The sequence below is a fragment of the Nesoenas mayeri genome, assembly GCF_963082525.1.
Source record: "Nesoenas mayeri genome assembly, chromosome: 1".
Taxonomy (NCBI): domain Eukaryota; kingdom Metazoa; phylum Chordata; class Aves; order Columbiformes; family Columbidae; genus Nesoenas; species Nesoenas mayeri.
The window spans coordinates 109,699,377-109,719,935 of NC_137541.1; the positions used below are offsets into that span (position 1 = coordinate 109,699,377).

Below are 20,559 nucleotides of genomic sequence, written 5' to 3' on the forward strand. Positions count from 1 at the left end.
CTTTCACAGTATCCTCCTGGACAAGATATCCAGCTTACAGCTGGGTAAACACACAGTGCACTGGGTGAGCAACTTGCTGATGGGCTGGGCTCAGAGCATTCTAGGAAACTGGGTTATGTTGGGCAGGTGACCAGTCTCTAGTGGAGTTCTGCAGGGATCCATCTTGGGGACAGTGCTCTTCAATGTTTTTATAAATGACTTATACTCAGGGCTTGAGGGAATACTAAGGAAGTTCGTCAATGACACGAAACTGGGAGGAGCTGTTGACACTCTTCAGGGCAGGGAGTCCCCGCAGAGGGATCTAAATAATTCGGAGAACTGGACAATCACCAACTGCGTTAAGTTCAACAAAGGCAAGTGCTGGATTTTGCACCTGGGACAGGGTAACCCTGGTTGTACATAGAGACTGGGGGACGAGATGCTGGAAAGCAGCTCTGAGGAGAGGGATCTGGGAGTTCTGGTCAACAGCAAGTTGAACATGAGCCAGCAGTGCCCTGGCAGCCAAGAGGGGCAACGGTGTCCTGGGTGCATCCAGCACAGCATTGCCAGCCGGGTGAGGGAGGCGATTGTCCCGCTCTGCTCTGCACTGGTGTGGCCTCACCTGGAGCACCCTGTGCAGTTCTGGGCAACACAGGATAAAAAAGATACTAAACTACTGGAGAGTGTCCAGAAGAGGGACACAAAGTTGGTGAAAGGTTTGGAGAGGAAGCCGTGTGAGGAGCAGCTAAAGTCACTTGGTTTGTTCAGCCTGGAGAAGAGGAGACTGAGGGGAGACCTCATGGCAGGTACAGCTTCCTCACAAGGGGAGGAGGAGGGGCAGGTGCTGATCTCTTCTCTCTGGTAACCAATGACAGAACCCAAGGGAATGCCAAGAAGATGTGCCAGGGGAGGTTTAGGTTGGACATGAGGAAAAGGTTCTTCTCCCAGAGGATGGTGGAGCACTGGAACAGGCTCCCCAGGGAGGTGTCACGGCCCCAAGCCTGGCAGTGTTCAAGAAGAGACTGGACAACACCCTCAGACACATGGTGTGAACTGTGGGGTTGTCATATGCAGGGACAGGAGTTGGACTCGATGATCCTTGTGGGTCTCTTCCGACTCAGGACATTCTATGATTCTGCTCTTTTAGAATCTTGGTAATGTCTCTCCCATCTAAAGAAAATCTTTGTATTCTTATGAAACAAGATTTTTAGTGAGGCTTTGTTGGCCCTTTTCAGACACAGATCCTCCTAGCATTTTCTAAGCTCCTTGATGAATTTCATCCTAACTTGGTAGAGGCTTTCTAAAATAAAGTTGCTGCAGAATTAATGTAAACATACCTGAATGAGGGAGACACAAGTCTCATGCTTCTGCCGGGTGGAAAGAATGCAATATGAGCTCAGCCCTTATTAGCAGCAAAACTGTGTCTTTGGCATGTGTGTCAGGGAGTGATACTGTGACTATGTCAGCTGTGAGACCAGTTTTACAGAAATTAATGTAGTTTAATACAGCATTAACCTGTATTAAACACATCTGGGAAACCTCCTGAAGATGCAGTTCCACGTACTGTTTTCTCAGCAGCTGTGTTGGCCATGGCTTATCCATGACAGCTTATTCTCCTTTCCTCAGCTGTGCCGGCACAGTTGTTGGTGGAGCTGTGCTGTAAACTGAATCAGTGAGCTGGTCAGGTCTAAAGGTTAAACCTCAGGCTTTTATTTTTAACTGGTGTCAGCTCACAGGTTGGAGTTAGTGTGTTGTGCATAAGTAGTTATGGGACAAAGTTAATCCCACAACAACTGAAATACTTGTACCATAGCAGAAATGAGGGAAAAGTATGTGGAACTCCATCAGTAAGTTCCTCCAAACTCCTGTGGATTTACCCCACTTTCCTAGGTGTGCTTCAGGCTGAAGCAGCTCATTTTGATTTCTATCAGGGTATGATACTCAGTCAGGTTTTGGTGTCATTTCTTGTTATGGTTCTTCCCATTCTGCTTTACTAAACTTGCCAACCTCATAGTGTCTCTGTTGCCCTTTCTTTGTGTATTTCTGTCTCTTCCATTGTGCTTGAAAAGTCTTCCCATTTTTGCTGAGCAAGCATTTCTGTATTTATGCTAACAAGATGAATGTATGATTTCTGTTAGGTTATTGCTTTGCTATAATCAGGAGTTGCTTGGAGTAGAATTTGCATTCTGTTGTTACTGTTGATTTCTCTTTTGTCAGTTATCTTATTCAAAGTATCAGTTCCACAGAGCATGTGCTCCATTTTAGTTCTGAACAGCAAGAATACTTATGCAATAATAAAAAAAGGATTTTTTTTTTTCAACATGGAAATAATCATTTGTGTGTCTGATTTTATTTATATTTGTATATCTATCTAAGAGTGAGAGAGTGGTTTATTTATGTGGGTTTATATACATATATACATATATATATATGTATATATATAAACCACACACACATACATTGAAAAGAAAGAAGAATCTTCCTGCTACTGGTCCATGTCTGTCTTGGGTTTCTCACAGACAGAGGCAGGCTTACTCTCTGTCCACTAACAGGGAGTAGGTAATATAGTTAAATAACACAAAAAAGCTCTCATACTTGTTGTTTTAAACTGTGCTTTGGGTGCTCTGCAGGAGTAGATATAAGCTGTAGTTTGGTATGGGTTGGTTTGTTTGTTTGTTTGCTTGTTCCCCCCCCCCCCCCCCCCCAGCTTTTCACATAACACATTAAAATCTAATCTTCAAGCAAAAAATCATAAGAAGTGGTGATCATTTGACAGGTCAATGAAGAGGAAGAAATTCCAGAGCTTCCGGACCCATCTCTGGAAATGGGAATATTGCCTAAAGAAATCAGGAAGCTGGTGGAGAGAAGGCGCCAAGTTAAGCAGTTAATGAAACAGCCAGATTTAAATCCTGACCTTTATTTACAGGTGTGTTTTATAGAACTCCTTTGATTTTCCTCCTGCTCCCCTTAAGTGCCCTGATCAGCCTTGCAGAATAGGGATGATTAGTAGTGAGCAGTGATTGTAATGTGCTTTACTCATAGCCCATCATTGCTGCAGACTATATAAAATGCTGTGAATGTAATTGTGAACATTAAGATCTGTTCTCTGTTGGCTATGGTTGCATCATTTTTGTTGGTTATGTTTCTTTTCAGTATGATATCAGACAGAAAGCTTTGAAACTCACTGCTAACAGCATGTATGGCTGCCTGGGATTTTCCTACAGCAGATTCTATGCCAAGCCTTTGGCTGCTTTGGTGACACATAAAGGGAGAGAGGTAAGATACTAAACAGGTTATACATGCATGTAAAAAGGATGGATTCAAGCCACCTGCTTTTTCAATGAATAGGAGAATGGTCTTGTTTTTGAACCTGCTTTTGGTTTCAGAGCTGTAGTTTTAATCTTATTGTACTGGAGAAGTTGGAAAAAAGTGAAATTGGTGTCTAGAAAAGAATCAGTTAAATGTCTCAAAAAGTACAAGTTGAAGCTTTAGCTAGAGCCTTATTTTGAATTAAACTGCGTAGTTTCAGTGGTCCAAATTATGGTGACAAAAAAAATCAAGGCTGCTTTCACATTTTCCATGAATTTCCAGTTCTGTTTGATGGATTAGTTTTGATTAGGTGTTACGCTTCAGCTTTGGATGAGCTTGTCTTTGGCCAGACTGTCCTGTGCCCTGGTATGTTGGGTTCCTGAAACCCTAAAGCTTGTGGCAGGGCTAATTAATCATAGGGTGAAAATGGATTATGTGTCAGGGCCTTATTTTCAGAAACTTTTTGTTTGTTCCTTAAAATAAAACTTTCATTAGGTTCAAGAAACCAGGTTTTAAGCGTTTCTGTTAACTTTGCAGGCAAAACTACTCTTGTTGATTAGGATAGCAGCTGAATGCAGACCACATTGGTTTGCTCCCAGTGGGGAAAATAGGCATTAAAGATTCAAAACGTACCACTGATACACAGTATCCTAAAACACATATTTTTCATGATGCTTCTTATTAGTTCTTTGTGGAGAGATATACCTCTTTATATAGAGAATACCAAGCAGAAATCTGCAGCGGTGCCAGGAACAGAGATGACAGAATGACTGGTCAGCCTTTTAGTTGAGAATGGAGATGTCTGAGTTCACATCTGTGTTTAGAGGTATGTACTCCCTGTGATGCGAGGGCACAGCTCTCCTTGCTGTGGACCACCCGTTCCATGGAAGGTCCATGTATAGCCCTCAGCTGACGTGCATAGGGGCATTTTGTTTCTGAGAAGGCATCTTTGTTTTTAAAAGTCTTCACATCTAAACAATTCTCCAGAGACACTCTCACATTTGCTGTCCTCCTAATTTATGTAACCAGTTCATTTAAGCTCACTAAGAAATAATTTCCAGCTTTGATAACTGTAAATGCGCTACACATTCATGTGAATTCAAAAGTTAATGTTTCCTCTGAGGAAGTGTTATCTTTTATTGTTTTGAGTCTGATGTATTTATGTACAAGGTTGGTATGAAAAGCAGCTGAGTATCATAGCTTTGTATTTTCTACCAGTATTTCATGAGTCATGAATTTGACTTTTTTTTTTTTTAAATGATCTCCATTAGTCATATGGAGCACCTGTCACAAACTGGGTATTGTATGGATACTTGAGCTTTTGGCTGCTGTTGAGGGGAAAAATACTTTTTGATTGCACATACAGTTTGTCAGGTGACTGTAACTTAGCAGTTATGAGACAATGGCACACGAAATGCTGGTGTTTCTGCATTATGTTCCAAAGTGATGGTGGAATCGGAAAATCCTAAATAGGTGATACAGGATGTGATAGGGAGCACTTTGAGACACTTTCTCTCACATAGTTGATTTTTGATTGGAAAGGATTTCTTATCTCTTAAATTCTGGTGGTATTAGAGCTTGGCTTGCTTCTGCCGAGCCCTTGTACACATTTGCATCTCCAGTTTTGTAGTTGCTCTGAGTTTGGGGAAAAACTTAATACTGTGGTACAGTGTTGCCTGAATGTGTTGTACCCAGTGTGAGTCAAAAAGTTCCTCTATGAACTGGAGCTGCTGGGAGCGCAGCAGGGAGATGCCAGTGAAAGTCTGGGGGAACTGGTCTGTGTCTGGCAGCACTAGTGCTGAGCTCAGCAGGGCATTGCTGTCTCTGGAGGTCTCTTCTGTGCAGTGCAGCACCCCCTTTAGAGCTAAAACTGTCTTATTTTTTCCCCATTCCTTGAGGCAGATTAATATTCATTACTCTAGATACTGTGGAGATAACAAACTTTTGAAAATATGATAATTTTTCAGGATGATGTGTAATTCTGGGTTTCTAAGTATAGCAGATTCTGGTGAAATACACTGTGTATGCCCTGTTCTGAAAAAGTGCATTTTTAGGTAGGTAGTCAGTAAATAGTTACGGCTTTATTAGTTCCTTATTTCTTGAGTAGTGTTTTTTGCCATAAAAAATGACACAAGAGGACACCTTAGTTTTGTGGGGGTTTTTTTTAAGTTTAAATATTTAATCTGGAAAAATACTACCTTAACATTTTTATTAGTCTTTCTATTTATAGGTTTCCTGTTGCCATGAAGTGCTAATATGAAAGAGGTGAATGTTAAGTATCAGGAAATTTGGGTTCTCTATATGGAAAGGTTAATTAAAAATAACTATTATGGAAAAATGTTACTGGTCTAATTTTAAAGGGCCTTTTGTGATGATAGGTAATTGATGGCTTTTTTTTCACTGTTGTGGAGGAGACCTGAGTAAATGCAGGTAGGCTTGTAGATGTCTAAGTGGGAAGAATACCGTGTGGGATGAAAACTGAACTTAATATTTGCACTAACACAATTAGAGTTCAATTTTAAGTCTTAGCAGAATAATTGAAAGTGGCTAATATATGTATTTCTAGTTGAAGAAGTTCTTGAAGCTCGTCGTAGCATTAAGTTTTAAAGTAGCAGAGAGGAGAATGAGTTTTGAAGACTTTGGTAAATTGCTGCTTTCCAATTGTGTGGGTGAAACACTTCTCGCTGAAATGTTAGGATGACTGAGTATGACCTGCAGTTTGGCGATGCCAATTTGCTAGAAGTAGTGGAGCTGTCATTGGGTTCCTTAGGTTGACTAAAATTTCTTGTTGTTACACATTGGCAAATAAAAACTTGTTTATAACTATGCTGATGTTTAACATGTTCGTTCTGGGGGCAGAAGCATTAAATACGTTGTGAGAAGGCCATTTATAAAGCCAGATCAGAGCGCTAGGACAGAGTGTAATCTGTGAGGTTGGATCTCTTCAGTCAGCCTTAGCGAGATAGGAACTAGTGCTTGAGCTTTATTATCTTAAGACAGGCAGCAGAAATGTAACAAAGCCTTACAACTCTGGGCATATGTCAGCTGGATCCAGCAGAGAGGTTAGTGTGTGTAGTTCTGGTGAAGGAGGTGCAGTTTATGTGGATAGGGTGGCAATGGTGGTGAGTTTTCACTAGATGGCGATAGAGACCTTGAGATCATTAATCAATTAAGAGTTTCATTTTTGTCACAAAGTGTTTTAAACGTTGACTATTAGGATTTTTCAAACAGATCTTCCTTGTTTGTTTTCATTTGTGGGTGATATCTATCAGGGAAGGTGGGCCATTTAAGTGTGAAGTTGTCAAAATTTAGTGTATTGTATATCACAGGTAGAGTGGTTGACTTCTGGTGTACTATGGAAGAAAAAAAGAGCAAAAATTTGAGGTGGGAGGAAGTAAAAACTACAACTGAGATCTGTTGGACCTGTTTGGAAAATGTAAATGTTTTCTTGTTTTGAGCATTAGAAATGCATCAGTTCTTGTTCTCACAACAAACAATTTAAAAAAAAAAATCTGCATTTGCAATCCAAATGTTACATTATTGATCTGGAATGTGTTAGAAGGATTCCTGGACTTTCTCCCCCTGTGCCCCTCCCTTCCCTGTGTTACTAAGCATTTGCTTGGACATTGCTCTTGTGGTAACTACAGCAGTTGCTTGCATGGAAAAGTAATAGGAAAATATTTAATATATTTTTAGCTGTCCTTTAATGTAATTTAACAACTGGAAACAAGATGAGTCGGTGCTGTACAACCAGCCAGCTCTGCACCAGCATGCAGCGTAAGGTCATGCCTTTCTTGCCTCTTTAAAGGACAAGGCTTTTGATGAAGTGTCAGTTGTCTGATTTCCCAAATGTGCAATGCCCTCGCTGCAGGATTTTCCTGCAGGACAGCAAAGTTGTTGAGAATTTTTTCTGCAGGCAGCTTGGTTGCTAATGGCCATCACTCAAAGCTGAGGCCTTTTCTAGGTATTTGTTTGTTTACTTGTTGCTTTTCGTTGTTGCATATTTTTGCCCAAGCAGGTATGAAACTTGCCTTTGAAAGGAAAATAACATTTGCTGTTTTCAGCAGTACTAACAGGTAGATCTGGTGTTACAGTATGCAAAATAAAAAGGGGAAAGAGGCACTTGGGTTAGTTCCAACTTTCTCATTCAGATCCTTTAGATACATTCTCAATTAATAATTAGTTTAAGGCCCTGGCAGTCAAAAGGAAAGAATAAAAGCATGTTATTGCTGCAGTCTGAGAAAAGAATGGATGAGGGAGGAGAAAGATGAAGTGGAGAAAGATGAGCTCATTTAAAAAAAAATTAAACAAGGGTAGGTAAGCAGGTTAATGGCCTTCTGTTGTAGCTATCTTCTGTAAGAAATCCAGGCTTTTTTTTTTTTGGGAGAGAGAAAGTCTCATTCATCCAGGGAAACTGATCATCAGCTACTTTATCTTAATTACATCTAAAACATTGGCTATGTAGTCTGCAAGAGTTATCATATGGATGGGGCAATCGTCAGACACCTGGTTTCTTCCATGTTGTAATATAGGAGAAAGGGGTTTGTTAAAGGAGGAAAAGGAGCCTCCTGAAGTCTCGCGTAAGCATGCTGCCAAATTAAAACAAGGATTACAATGTCAGTATAACATTTTTGGAAGATACGGAACTTGATGGCAAAAGGCTAGGCAAAGAGTTTCTTAATTGCTTTTAAATATGAAACTGGCAAACTGAAATCTTATGAGAAATAGTGCTAAATTGTTGCAGTATCCCTAAATGGAAACTGTTGGGGTCAAACCAGTTGTCACTGTTGTTAAATTTATCATTATGTATGCAATTGTGAGCCAGTGAAAAAGCTATGCATGTTAATCTGCATGCTAATATCCAAAACGAGTTAGAATAAACATTTCAAGGGAGAGGCTGCTTACAATCTGAAAATGCAAACTGAGTACCAAATAGTAGAAAAATTATGGAACATCTTAACATTCGTTGAAATGAAATGTTATTATTGTTAGTCAAGTGCATGAGATGACATCTGGTCTGATAAAGACTTTTGCATCTCCAAGGAAAGGAAATGAAACATTTCAATTAAGAAGAATGGCCAGAATATTTTGGGTGAGAAGGAAATTAGCCTGGAGGAAAACATCTTATTTTATTTTGGGTTGTGTAGGATTTTTTTTTTTTTTTTTCACTGGACAGAAAGGTTTTATTTAATGGATATTTGTCAAGAAATGTGTAGGAAGATTGATCAGATTCAGACTGATTGTATAGCAAATCAGATGAATAGAGAGACTTTCTTTTTCTTAACTGCTTATTATAAGATTTTGTCCCTCGCTTCCTGACTACTGATTTCTCTGGGCAGGTTATAGCAATTGCATGGCCCCATGGTGAGTTGGATCAGCCTAGTGATCTGAGTTGGAAACTAACTCTAGAGGAAAACCAGATTGATTTTTGTTGGATCAATGACTCAAGGACTCACTGCATGATTTTAGAGCTGGCAGAAAGGAGGTTGGAAAGTGGGGGCATATCCAGTATGAGATATAAGGGGTCAGGCCTGACCAAGCTTTTTTTCAGCTCATACCTGACTGTGAAACCGTAGGGTTGGTGTTAATGGGACTAACAGGTTGGGGTTTTGTTTGGTTGTTGTTTTCCTTCTTCTGTACTTTTGTTTTTTTCTTATGCTTTCCTGTCTTCCAGTTTGTTCCTGTCTTGCCAAAAGACACAGATTTTGCCTATGTCTTTCCTTAACCTGACTGACTTGGGAACAACAAAATCGTGGTAAAACTGAAAATCAGGTTACTGGAAGACATTCTTCGTATCTGAAATGTAACGGCGTGTCCCCTTGGAGAAGACATATGTGTTGCGTAGAGGGCTCATACCTCAGGATCAGGAGAGGTAGAGAAATGTTTCCACAAATCCACTGGTAACAGGAGAGACTCTCAGGTGTGCAGTAGAATATTGGGGAATACACTTGAATCCTGCAACCCTTGAAGTGTGACGTGCTTCAGTATTAGCATACCTGAAGAAATCCTTTAATCCTGCCTAGAATGCTGTAGGGATTATGAAATTCAAAAGATGGAGATCCTGTTGTGGTTCTCTTCTTCAAATACTGGCATAGAAATGCCTCATGAAAGGGAGATATAGGAGCACTGGAGGTTCACCATAAAGGTGAGAGCTTTTGCAATATCACAACAACATTCGTAAATTGCTTAGGTTCTGTTTTTAAAGAACTTCATTTTTCAATACCTAATGTTCAGGTTGGAAGAATACAAATGCTAACTGCTATCTTAATATTTTTTTCTAGCCTACATATTTGTTAGCATGACAAGTCTTTGCAGTACACATTTTCTTAGTTTGTTAGTAGCTTGACATAAAATATTTTTGGTTTTCAGACTTAACAGAAATTGTTCTTCAGAGTGTTGTTGCCTCACTCAATTTGCCTCACACTTTCATCTTAAATTTGATGTTGACCTGTTCTAGAAACCATGGGTTTGGATACTTAGATGGTAATAAAGTTTTCAAAATAAAAGAGCCTTCAAATTAGGAGGAAAAATATCACTTTGCTTTTCAAGCACTATTCCCAAGAGTATAGAAGAATGATCTAACTGAAGTGTCTGTCTCCCATGAGACTTAAATAAATATTCATACCATCCTTCAAAGATATGACACCTTGATCTCATAATCAAAAAGTTTCATATATTTCCTGGGAACGTTGCCCACTGTGCAAAAGCTCACTATTGCACAAGAGACTGTATTAGAAGCTTTTTGCTCAATCCCCAATTACATGGTCTCTTCTTTATCATCTTGGATTAATACTCATTTGATCCTATTAGGTCTCCTGTTCTTGAGTGATGGTTTAAGGGTGGTGATGATCCTACATATAGGGAGAGGCTGAGAACTGGATTTCTTCAGTCTGGAGAAAAAAAAATATAAGGAGAGAATTAACTGTGGTCTTCAACAACCTAACTGGGCCTATCAAGGACAAGTCAGGCTTCTCCTAGAGATGCACAGCCCTGTACCAGGCAGGGCCAGCCCTGTCTTGGGCAGGAGATTGGGTTAGATGGTGTTTCAGAGATCCCTTTGAACCAAAATTGGTTTATGATCATCAGTTTAAAGGTTTGTTTAATTTGCACTCAGGTTTACTGCCAAGGTCAGCTAGATACAGCAGATATAAGAGAAGCAACTTGTCATTTGAAGTAAAGAAGATCGCTGAAGGTATTTCAGCAGTGATACTTGTCTTACCAGACTGTTTGGTTTCAAAGCTGAAAAAAAAAAAATCTTTGAGTACTTTGAATGCAGGTTTTGCTGTATAGATCAAGTTGTGCGCTCTCTTGCATGTATGTCCTTTCACTGGGCCTGTGTCAAAATTCATTGGCTTAATTTAGAAGATATGCATGAACAGCTTATGCTATTTTCAGCATCAAAATATGAGCTAGACGAAACGGTTTCTTCAAGACAAGATTTATTTATCTGTGGAAGGTGGGCTGTCTCTAGTCCTTCAGGTACAATGCCTTGTAAGGATGCCAGAGATCTTGGTGGGCAACATCAAGAATTCTGCTTGGGACAAAGGATTTTTGAGAAGTAGATGTAATTTAATGAGCTGGGGCATACCTGATGCAGACCTCTTAACATAAACAAGTTAGAAGCAAGGAAAACTGTAAGTCAGGCATTTAGCCTAAGCTAATTTGTTCAGACTTCCTTTCTAGTAGAAAGAGGGTGGTGTCAAAGCTGGATGAAATAAATCTCCCCAAATTTTATAGTGTGATAGATGATTGAAAGGCATGTGAAAGCTTAACTTACACTTGCTCTCTGTGCTTTCCTTCTGGTGGTTATACATAATGTGATGCAGGAGATGCTGCTGTTAGTAGTGATGTCTTTAGCTTCAGGCTATGCCCTTTGTCAAACTTGCTGGGTAAGGTTTCAGAGAGTAGGATTAAATTATATATGTTGATATCTGCTCTACAATGTGATACTCTGTGCTTTTGCTGATTTGAGCCACTAGAAACAGTTGCTTCATAAAATCCTATTTCAAGACCTGGATTAGTAAAAAGTAAAATAATCTTTAAAATAATACAGTTCCATTTACCTTTCAGATTAAGTACTTTGTTTTTGTATGTTCTGACAGACTTTTAAAAAAGCAATAAGCAGTTTTTTAGGTTGTTGGGGTGGGAAGTATTTCCCATTTGTCACTGAAATGCAGTGCTCGTCAAGCAGCGCTCATCAAAAACAGGGAATGTTGGAACGTCATTTGAACCTTACTGTGGGGATTAGTCTCTGGCAGTCATTTCTATTTGAGCTTGTGCTAGTCTTGGTGATTACATGAGACTGGAGGAACTTTTGAAATTTGGATAATGGTGGTTAGTAAACCTTGTGTGTGTTATTTTTTTTTTTTTTAAAAGGTGCTCCTTTGACATGTAGCCTTTATGAGTTATGATTCCTGGTTCCTGCTGAGGTAGGAGCAGCCAGCCATAGCTAAGCAGGTGCATGACTGATTCATCTCAGATTGATCACGCCTTGTTAAGTTAATGCTTTATTTCTAATTACCTGCCTTGTTTATGAGACAGACCAGAAATTGGAGAGTTTAAGCTATTGGAAGTTGTCAGTAAAGTAGGACTGTTTAATAATCTGCTTTGCTGAAATTCAGGGCCCTGTTTTCTGAAATGCCTGGGTAAGAAGGATTTCTGTGATAGAGATACAGAAGACAAATATATTTTTTATTTTATCCAAGGGAAGCAAATCTGCAGAACAGTTACCAGAGAGAAGGATGACTGTGGCAAAGTAATCGCTCAATAGATGGGCTGTTTTGCCCTTCAGTTTGGAACTTTGAATTGTTTTGTGTGCCATTTCATTTTATTAGGCAATACCACAGTTGGCACACTAATAATTTATTTTCTGTTTTCTTTGACTGACTTCTGCGCAAAGAATGTTTTCAGTGTTAACTTCATTCTTTGTCTTGGATGCTTTTTTATTTTATTGGGATATCAAACTGTCACAGGCTTTGTGCTGTAATTGGGAATTGGCATATGGAAGACTGCCACAAAGCCTCAGGGATGTCACAGCCCTGTGTTTAAGTGTGTCACAGCCTTCTCATTGGTTTTACTCTGGTTGGAATTTTACTTGTTGAATCTAGAACCCCCTTGACTGTACCCTTTGATTTTTGACCAACCCAGATATAAGTCAAGGACAACTTATTTTGGTTTTCACGTAACCTCCTTAACTTCTCCCATTTCTCCTCCTCGTCTCCCTCAGAACTCAGCATCATCAGTGTCTTTGAACTTAGGCAAATACTATTTTTGTATTTGCTCAGAAATCTGTTGGTTTCTTTAAATCATAATAGCGCCTCTGCCTTGGATGTTTTAATGTGTATCATACCTAGCTTTTTTGGTTCAATGCATAACTTCATATTTTTCAACTTAGAGTTAAAAGTAGTCATCCTGGAGCTAAAGAAAAATCAATGAAAAGCCTGTACTTAGACCAAGAACCCCTGCAGAAAGCTTTGATTAGAGAAAAGCTTTAGATCTGACTCTTATACACAATTGTCCATCAGGTGGTCAGTCATTTTGGCATGTACTACTGTATACCACAGATGCTAGGGATGGAAAAAGGCCTATTACGTCATGTAGTTCGTCTTCCAAAGTATGTATATAGTTACTTCAGCGGAGACACAACTCTTCAGGGTTTTTGGGGTTTTTTTGTTGTTGAAGACTGTTGTCCTTCAAGAAGCCACTTCTAATTTTAATTTTGCTCCAGTTTTTGACCTGATTGCTTTTTTGTGATCGCTAATTTTTAACAGATTTAAAGACGGAAGACGAGCTTGCCTTCAGTAGGAATGCGTTAATTGACAGGTGTCCTGAAGTTCCACGTTCTTGGCAGTGGTCCAGGATGACAGAGCAGTAATGATTTGGAAACTGCCATTCCTTTCTGATGAAAGGATTGGAGGAAATCTGTGAAGTTATTAACTACTACTCACTTCTAACAGATTGTGAGAAGATCATTATGGTGTCTAATTAGTTGAGATTACCTCCTTTATGCAGAATGTTTGGGGGTTTTTTTTTAATTCCTTTACATGCTGTCTTATGGCTCACCATTTTTTTTTTTTTATCTTCTCTTTAATGTTCTGGATGGTTACTCGGAGGATTTGAGTAAGGGATCATGTTCCTGTCTCTGTGTGGTGTAATTAGTACAGCTATTTAAATGTTATCTGGAACCCATTTACCCTATCTGTCAGTTGCTGCTTAATTCAGTGAAAATGCTTTTATGTAAATCACAGAACAATACTTCTGACTTGTAACAAGATTGGGCTGAATTTAGGGGACTGAAACACTTCATCCTGGAATAAAAATGTCTTGCTGAATCAAGGGTAGAAGATTATAAAAGCTACCATTTTATAAAAGTGTATTATGCTGACATATGTATATGTATAAATTGAATTAGCTGCGGTACTCCTACAGTGGGAAACTTCCCACTGATTCTAAAAAATACAAGGAAAAGCTGGCACACATGAAATTTTCCTCCCATTTTGCACGCTATTTGTTAAGTTGGACCAATGTTCCTCTATTTGCAGTAGGCTACTATTTCTGCATTTCTCTAAGAGCAGCCCTTTAGCTGGTCTGAGAATATTTGGAATTGATGCTGGATGGGGAGAGGGGCAGATGCTTTCCTTTTACTTCTTTCCAAGTAATTTCTTAATGAAAATGGTTCCTTCTATGACTAGGAGAGATTTGCACTTTATATAGGGATCTAGTGGCATTCTTAATGATTTTGATTGCTCTTAAGCTTCTGTGGAAGATTCTATCTTGATCTGGGTTTATTTTATAACCACATAACAAATGTGAGGTTTTTTTCTTCCATTCAAATAAAAACAACTCTCCCTTTCCCCTCACCCTCTTTTAGCATACAGACCTTTGGCCATCTGATTATTTGGTAGTGGATTTTGAACTTTGATTTGATCATTCAAATATCTAAAGAAAATAATTATGAAGTCTCTCTTCTTTCGTATATGAGCAAATCATCTAGTTTTGTTTGTGTTTTTTGCCAGAAATATGGGCTTCTGACATGCTGACCAAGGGAAGGTTAATAAATGTGGCTTTTGTTTTTGTCTCTCAGTTTTCAGCCTGGAGTGTAAGCTTGTGTCACAAATACTGTGTTAAATTACAGCAATTTTTTTAAGAAACTGTTTGATTTTTTGCCAGGGATTCCTGAGCCATCTAGTAATAGTTTCAGGGATCCTGTTCCTTCTCTGAAATCAGTGCCAATTTTGGACTGTGCAGCTGTCCCAGTTTCCTTTTCATTAATTTTCACTGTAGGAATGAATGTTTGTTGTCTGACATTTATTATATTAGCTTATTTAAAGTCGGTTATTTCCTTCCCCACATGGATCTTCACTTTTTTTTTTTTTTTTTTTTTTTTCCTAAAAATGGAAAAAGGAATAGATCTGTGAGGGGAGATCTTGATGGTAAAGCAGTATTAAGTGGCATGTATTTGACTATTCCAGAAATGATCCTTCTGTTATTCCATACAGTACCGCATAGCTTTTGACTCAGCTGGTCTGCATAATAGGGGAGAGCCTCCCTGCTAAGCCAAGCAACTCCTTTTTGCTTCAAAGAGCATGTGAGGCATGCGTGGTAGTAGATTATCACAATTATCAAGTATCAGGACTGACTTAGTATTTGTCCCTGGCCTTTTCCATCTTAACTTAAGGAAAGCCTGTTTTGTGACTGCCTGTCTGCCTCTCCCTCTGAGAGGAACTGGGGTTAATAGTCTATTAATAGTCTGTGTTGTACATAGAATATCACAGACTTGCTATGCGCTCTTGAGCGTAAGGAGTTTTTTTGCAGTTTTGTATAACATGATGCTGCTTTCACCACTTAAGCTCTTCAGACAGTGTTGGAAACAGGCATCATTAATGATGATGTTTAGTGTTTTGTTTTTTATGGTCTGATAAAGTTTTCTTAAAAAAACCCAGCCAAAACCAACCAAACAAAAAAGCAACACAACAAACTTTTTGCATGCTTTGCGTAACATGGAGGTGTTGGGTTTTGTCTTTAATTTTCAATATTTGTGTCATGGCCAACAGTTGTTTTAGGACTCCAGTTAGTGATTCACACGTGTTCCACAGGAGGAAGACGTGGTGCTCTCTGAGGTTGTGAGCCACTGCAGCGAATGCTGGGGCAGATTGAGTTTGGGAAAACCTGAGCCAATATGTGTACTTATAAGAAAAGAACTCCTTTACACATTTTGCTTTTAACTGCTTTTTAAATGCAATGGGCACAGGTGCTTAAATGTTAGGTCAGCTGTACTTAAAGTGTTTGGAAAAAAGAGTAATATGAGAGGGAAACAGATTTTCCTAGACAGCAAGTAACAGCTTTTCTTTTTATTATTTTGTTTCTGTTTTCCTCTTTCTTTTCTTCCATGTTTCTTCCCAAACAAGTATTTAGTAATGCTTTTTGGGATGTGTTTACTTGAGGATGGGTGTGGAACAAGGGAGGAGTGGAATTGTCAATAGGTAGTTCAGGAGGAAAATAATTGTCCAAAAATACTAACAGTTTCCCTGATAAATGCAGAGCGCTGAAGTTAAAACATAAGGGAGAAGCATGAAAATGATTTTTACCTCAGTGTTTAGTTCAGTCAGTGTGTTGAAATTGAATGTCAGGAAGAAAATAAAACAATCTGGAGATGATAGCTACGGGTCTTCAAGTCACAAAAATAAAATGGAAACACTGAATGCTCAGAGCTGGTTAAGAGAAATACTATGTCACACTGGAGGGCAAGCAACTTTGTCTGTGAGTCCACAGAGTCCAAAAATGCACAGGAAGTCAGAAAAGCTTGGATAATTAATTCTGTTCTGTACGTACAGTTAAAATAGAAGCAAAAATTGAGTGCTCCGTAAGTCAAACTTGAGAGTCAAGGTCCGGATTTAAACAATTCCTTTTTGCTGGTGGCTGAGAAGGAAGCTTCTCAGAGGGGAATGGGCTTCACCTGCCTTGCCATGCTGCATCTGGTACTGGGCTTCTGGAAAAGAAGTGTGGGTGTGCTACACATGAAGTCTGTACATTAGGGTGAGAGTCGCTGCTTGACTAGGTTTGGGGTTTGGTTTTGCATTTGCTTTTTTTTCTTCATTTTCTTCCTACAGAAGAGAGCAGCTGGGTAAGATCTGTGGAAGTCGTGCTTCCAACTCTGCTCCTTTTTTGCTGATGCCTTGTGTTGAACTCTTCCTCGAGGATGAAATGTCTCTTGGCACATTTGTTGCCATCTGCTGTTTGTCTCAGTTGATAAGGCTTAGTTAGCAGTTTTCGTAGGAAAGTGCATGACATAGTTTCAAAAACTGCTTCGTTTACCTGTTGCTGTGGAACTGGGCAGGCCCTGTTCTAAATGTTTTCCAGCTGGTACATATCATTACTGTTTCAGATGACTGACAAGAAAAATGATAATTGAAGCTACAAACCTATTACCTGGTAAGCTTTAATTAGTTAAACTGCTTCGTATTCATTTACTGTTGGTGCTAATGCTCTTGAAATTAATTGACACTAAAGAGGGTTCAAAGTTTACATGCAATCATTGCTGTTATAATGTGCCATATTACTAGGTAACTTGGCTTGTTGGGTGATTTCATTCTCGATTATTGCTGCAAGTTAACAAGGCCAGAGTAATTATCTCATAAACAATAGCCTTGCTCGCAAGACAGATGCGGCTGGACCCTTCCCGTGGCATTTGAGCACTCACTGTATTCTTGCGAATAGGCGAGGTAAGGTGATCTACGTGTGTCACGTAGCAGCAGATGGGGAAGATTTTTAGAAAGTGGGCTAGCACACTTTCAGATCTTCTGTTATGCTAATGAAGTTTTTGTGTGAGAATGATAGCAATGTCAATAGCCATAATCTATCAATGACATCAACCCCTGGCATGTGCAAGCCATCAAAGCAAACACAGGATGCCTTTGTATGCATAGGTGGCCACTATAAACCAGTTGCTACTAGAGTGAAGGTCATTTCTTGTTTTCCTAGAATAGATTAAACACCTAGCATACATATCCATCAAACTTTTTTTGAGCAGAAGTCGTGTTTTGGTTAAAATGGAAAATTTAGAGTCCTGGGCTTTGCTAGACTCCAGAGGAATTTAACCCGTAAATGGTTTTTCTGGTGTGTGAGCCACTGATGTACTATAAAGTGACTTCTATCAGCCCACAAGTGTCTGATACAAGAAAGAATAAATTTACTGGATTAATGTTATCTAGTAAATATAAAGCATTATTAAGTAATACATGTGTAATACCTAGGCTCAGATGGTAGGGCTTAAAACAGAAATTCATTACAAATGAAGATGAGTTTTTTTCATGAGTGGGAAAAGGGAAAATTACAATGGTGAAACTGTGGAATAGCTGTGTGACTGAGCAGTGCTAACATGCACCTCTGGTCACTCTCCAGAATGCCATCAGGAGAAGGTTCAGGTGCTGAATCTCTAGATTTTTAAGTGTCTTGACCTGAGTTCTGATTCTATTTTAGGTCCCTCTTTACAGCCAGCATGCAAATCTTTATTTAGGACCATCTTTCAGGAACTGCATGCAGCTGGTCAGGTATTTATTCCATCCCAGGAAACTCCTGTTTCCAGGAATGAAAAAGCTTAGCCACTAGATCTCTCCTTAATTTTTCTCTGTCACTTATATTCTTAAAGTAGAGATTGAAAATATGTTTAACAGATTCAGGAGTGTTCTTTGTGGATGTCACATGTATGAATTTGAAAGATGTCATTGCAGTTCAAGTGAAAAGGGTGGATAATTATTTTGCATGGTAGGCTGCTTAGGATGTTTTATTAGAAGCATCTATGGAATTTTACAGTGGATGGTTCTTTGTAGCCATAGTAATTTTGCCCTTTTTGAGCAGTATCAGCTTCCAAGTTAGAATCTGGAACATGTGGAGACATTGTAAAAACTTTAAACACTGACACACATGCAGTGGGTCAACTTTATAGGAGCAGTTCTGAAGAGAGGATTTAATTTGGGGTATTTTATGCCAGGATATTAAACCCACTGTTTAGGGATTGTTGTTGTTCTAATCTTTAGTATCTACAATTATGACATTTTATTTTCTCTTATAAGAGATTGTAGTTTCTCGGAATCCAAGATATGAGGAGTGCAGAAAAAAACTATCCTCATGACTTTTTCTAAACCATTACTCTTCAGGTGAGGAGTTACAAATGTGGAAGTACAAAGCACTGCAGCTTATCTTTGCGGGTTGCACAGAAGTTATAGAGGAACCTCAGTTCCCCTTTCAGTTGATTTATGCTTTTCAGTAAGGAAGGAAAAGTAAGAATACTTTGTTAAATCCTTACAGTGTAGATGTGATGCTTCTAATGGTGTCTATTAAGTGCATCTGTTTGATAACATAGAGGATTCCTCAGCAGTGGATTTGTTTCGATATTTCATCCTTGTAAACCGAGTTTCCATGTTTGAGTCTACTAAAATTGTCTGGTGTCGTGTGTCTAATAGCGCATCTGCTTGAATGATGATAAAGCCTCCTACTTAGTCTCTCTACCTCAAGGGAATAATCGAGCAGCCATCGTGACAATACTCCTCTGAGCCAACAAAATACATTTTTTCCCCAGGAGTTCCCTTTGAAACATAGCTTATTTTTAAGGCAATAGTGATAGGGGCACTGAAATGAGGCTCAATGAAGAACAAATATCTGCCTTGAATTTTCTGTGATGTCAGTGAAATAAAAAACAAAACAAAACCAACAAAGACGTTAATAATAATAATAAAAATAATAACAATAATAAACCCCAACCCCCCCAAAACAACCAACTAAACAAAAACCAAACAAAACCAACAACACCAAACCAGAAAACAAACAAACAAAACCCACTTCACCTTATTTAAAAGGGAGCCAGATATCTTCACGAATAGGATTATATGATGTGTGTTTTTAGGGCACTGGTCTTGGTGATTCAGTCCTGAATTTCTTATTGGACCTTTCTTCAGTTTTGCTCTATAATGTCTTGACGTGTGTTGTTTGGATTTCCTGCTGTGGCAGAGCATCACCAGTTAGAGCAGCCAAGAAACATAATTCTGTGAATGTCTGCTGTCCCAAATATGTATCGTTTGGCTCAGTATCTGTAATTCATCTCTTCTTCCTCTTTCCTCCTCAGTCTTGAAAGTCCTCTTAGCTGATCAGTTTCTTGTTTGTTGGTGCAGATTCAGAGTCGCTGCAGGTGGCAGCATAAATTAGCCATATTTCAGTTCTTCATTAACTTTGTGCAAAGGAGTTTCATAGAGGTGGTGGTAGATTTTTCATCATTTGCGTTAAATCAAGATCATATGCCTTGCTTCTAAAAATTACGCTGTCACTCAAGGTTATAGGCTTGAAGTAGAGACTGTTTAGTAAAATTTCGTGGTCCATGTGTTATACGGGAAGGTCAGTAAAGAATCTCTGCAGTCTTTTGCTACACTGAAATGTTATAATTTGTGTGACAGATGAATTGCGTAGAATTTGAATGAATTGGCTGTCTTTGATAAAGGTAATTCTATGTAGTTACAAGAAGTCATTTGTGGTTAGTCAGAGAGGAGGAGTATACTACCCATCTGGCACAACATAAAAATATATGTACTTAAAAATTGGTACTCAATAATACCTTAGATTGAACCTTTCAATATTTACTTTTCTTAATGCTAAGGGGATTCTTTGTTCATGTACTTGATGTTTCTAAGAGGTTTCCTGTGATTTCTTCCCAGGTGTGCACAATCTGGTATCTTCAGTGGGTTTTAAGGAAATTGTTTGCTACAGTCTACATCTTTGTAAAGCATTGTGCAAGGAGGAAGCGATGCTTTAATTGTTTCAGTTAAATCTTAAAAAGTTTACTATTTATTATACAATTATAACTCTGATCATCACTTTGTCTTTTTCCTCAGATCATACAGAAGAGATCAAATTACCCGTGCTATAATTATTTTCACCTCTGAATATTTTAAGAGTTTTTGTATGTTTTTATATTTTTCTGGTTTCTGCGTAGTGCTTCATGTCATGAATTCTTTTAAGGGATTAAATAAAGTTTCTAAACAGAAAAATTCCTAATGGAGTAAACAAAAATATCTTAATGTTTAGGAATCTGTGTAGGTTTTAACTGATGTTGTCCCACTGCAGTGAGCACAGCTCTCGCTGGTATAGCAGGATGCATCTTCTGGATATTGTGGCTGGCCAGAGACATTTCTTCATGTGCAGCAAAGCAGCATTAAACGAGTGCCTGAACCCCAAAGGGGCATCTCAAGGAGATTTTTACAATCTTCTTTTTTAAGACTCTAC

General features: G+C 38.8%; 1 protein-coding gene across 2 annotated transcripts in view; it reads left to right on the plus strand.

The window, feature by feature from the left end:
* Positions 1 to 20,559, plus strand: part of POLA1 (DNA polymerase alpha 1, catalytic subunit) — a gene marked incomplete at both ends in the record, with an annotated part of 204,290 nt that overhangs the window by 34,217 nt on the left and 149,514 nt on the right. For both annotated transcript variants that reach the window (XM_080364084.1, XM_080364085.1), the window contains 2 exons: positions 2,756 to 2,905; positions 3,133 to 3,255. In XM_080364084.1, coding sequence (XP_080220210.1) covers positions 2,756 to 2,905; positions 3,133 to 3,255 — 273 coding nt within the window. The remainder of the gene's footprint in view (positions 1 to 2,755; positions 2,906 to 3,132; positions 3,256 to 20,559) is intronic.